The following is a 2,521-nucleotide window of genomic DNA, read 5'->3' as shown; positions in this document are numbered from 1 at the left end:
GCCNTTTTTAAAAATTTGTTGAGACTCAGAGATGTGAGTCTTTTTATTTTAACCCCGGCGATATAACATTGTTGAGAGACTCCAAATGTTGGTTTATGACAATGTGTTTTTAAAAAGTGTGGGAGTATAATGCCCACACTTTTCTTCTGTGTGTGGTTCTCGGGGTTTCCGGGTAAAAGGGGGTAAAGATCGGTTTTTTTACCAGGAGAGAGGAACCTTTTTTTAAAGAGGGGTGGGGGGGGGTATTCGTTTTAATTTTCCTTCGGGGGATAATAGAATGGGTCATTGGGGGTTTTTTTTTTATTACTTAGAGGGGGGGGGACCGAAGAGGGAATTTTTTGGTTTTGGTTCTGGTCTGGTTTCGGCAATGTCGAGGGAGATAATCGGTGGGGCTACTTTCAAAATTTTTACATCAACTTACTTTTGTTCGTTTTGCTCTATTCGGTTCTATTCGGTTCGGTTATGTCTCATTAATAATTAATTTGTAATTGCATTAACCAATTTTGCTCTTGTTATTCAACGCATGCATTACATGGATAGACCCATTGACCATACAAGAAATTGAAATTACCAGTTGCTTGTTGTTGTTGTTGTTGTTGTTGAAGATGGGATGCAATGTTATGGCTGGGCATTGCTCATTTAATTAATATTCGATGTGTGTTAGTAGCATAGGAAATATCTCTTGTTTTATTATGTGTGTGTATGTGTATGTGTTTGTGTATGTGGGGCACTGGGGAAGATGGTTACTTACTTCTAAAACTGTTCATGAACTAGAGGCTCACGGGATTGATTTCTTTTACTTCGTAATTCTACTTTTAATTTAATGAACATAAAATTATCAAAAAGAGAATTTCTTTGACTCTCTTTTCAACTTAAAATCTTATACATATATACCTATTGATCTATGTACTCTTTTCATTTATTACTATTACTGTTATACTACATTAATATAATTATTAAATTTCAGATTCAATAGAACCACCTAACTTCTCACCAACCCTGACCTTTTGACCTCTCAAAACGTTGAACTTAAAGTGTGGTGGTGCTTCAAATGTCAAGACAACAGTACTACCGAATTCAAAACCACCCATCTCTTCACCCTTTAGCAATGGAACACCGTTCAATTGACTGTTGGCACCAATAAATGAAGCCTCATACAAAGCGTGAGGTAATGAAACGTGCTTACAGTTGTTGGTCTTCAATTGACTGTCAAAGTTCAACTTGATAGAACCAACATTGGTGGCACCAACTGCTGTCATGCTGAAAAAACCGTACTTCCAGTATCCCAACATTGGAACTCTTTCATTTAAAACAAACAAGTTTGGGAAGTTCTTTTGGAAATATGGTGAAACTGAGAATAAATCACCTGGGAAGTGACGACGTAACTTACAGACCCAGTTGGCTGGGGAGTGGAAACGATGGTAATCACCTGGAGACAAGTACACAACAATATAATACAATTCATTCTTCTTAGGTTGCAAGTCGACAGAGGTACATTGCTTGTAGAATGGAACATCAACACCAGTCAATTCTTGTAATAAGGAACCAGTAACACCAGAACGAGGATCAATCTTGTCATCAGTACCACAGAATGTGTCATCTTCTTCAAAGAAATGCTTAAATTGAGCACAACTCTTACGGGCTTCGTGGTTCTTGGTATCTTCACATTTTAAACTTTCCTCAGTGTGGCCAGTAACAGTGTCATGAGTACCTAAGAACTCGGTAACTGAATAAGACATACCTTTAACTTGTTGAATTTGACCAGTTTGAGCATCAATGACACCAAATTGTAATACCCTACCGTCAGCTGGGGAAGTTACAACATCTTCACCTGGGAAAACAGGTCTCAATGTGGTATCGATCTCTCTGTAAAAGAATTCCGCCAAGTTTTCATAATGTGTTAAGTCCTTGTCAACCATCTCATTCAAGTTGGAACCGGTAAAGAAAGCATAAGTCTTGTAGAAGATTGGTCTCAAAAGGATTGGGACAGTAATGTGGTTGATTTCACCCCAAAGTCTTGAGACATAATTCAATGGCAGGGTCGAATACAAAAAGAACAACCAACTGTTGTTCAAAATCGAAATACTCTTAGAAGAATGTGCTGTAGGCTCACGTTCATCCCCACTGTCAGCCTTCTTTGCTGGCTTTGCTGAAAGCTTATTGAAGGAAAAAATCCCGATTGCAATAATAATTAAAAGTTTTAAGAACATTGTTGCTATTCTACCTTAATCTCAGAATACTTATTGATTGATTACCTAAAATATCCGCAAACAAATGAACCAGTTACTTTCTGTCTCTGTCTCTGTCTCTGTTTTTGAACAAATGGATACTAGTCAACCCCGTGTTCTTTGCTATGTTTACAGAAATTAGATAAAAATATTAATATATATCTACAATTGAAAGTATTTTCGACAAAATTATATATCATCTTAGTATTATATCGTCATTTATATACATCATCAATCCTCACACAGTTCAAATAAAAACTCCCTTATATCAAGGGTAAAGGAAATGAGGGTGA

At 36.9% G+C, this 2,521-nt stretch overlaps 1 protein-coding gene across 1 annotated transcript; it reads right to left on the bottom strand.

Moving 5' to 3' along the window:
- Nucleotides 1-956: 956 nt before the first annotated feature.
- Nucleotides 957-2,210, bottom strand: Kpol_139p1 (uncharacterized protein; the record flags this gene model as incomplete). The annotated part of the gene is made up of 1 exon (XM_001642104.1): nt 957-2,210. One exon carries the CDS (start codon nt 2,208-2,210, stop codon nt 957-959), a length of 1,254 nt encoding a protein of 417 aa, XP_001642154.1.
- Nucleotides 2,211-2,521: the final 311 nt, after the last annotated feature.

The sequence above is a fragment of the Vanderwaltozyma polyspora genome, genomic scaffold (genome assembly GCF_000150035.1).
Source record: "Vanderwaltozyma polyspora DSM 70294 KpolScaffold139 genomic scaffold, whole genome shotgun sequence".
In the NCBI taxonomy this organism is placed as follows: domain Eukaryota; kingdom Fungi; phylum Ascomycota; class Saccharomycetes; order Saccharomycetales; family Saccharomycetaceae; genus Vanderwaltozyma; species Vanderwaltozyma polyspora.
Note: the sequence above shows the minus strand (reverse complement) of the source record. Positions and strands in the feature narration are given on the sequence as shown.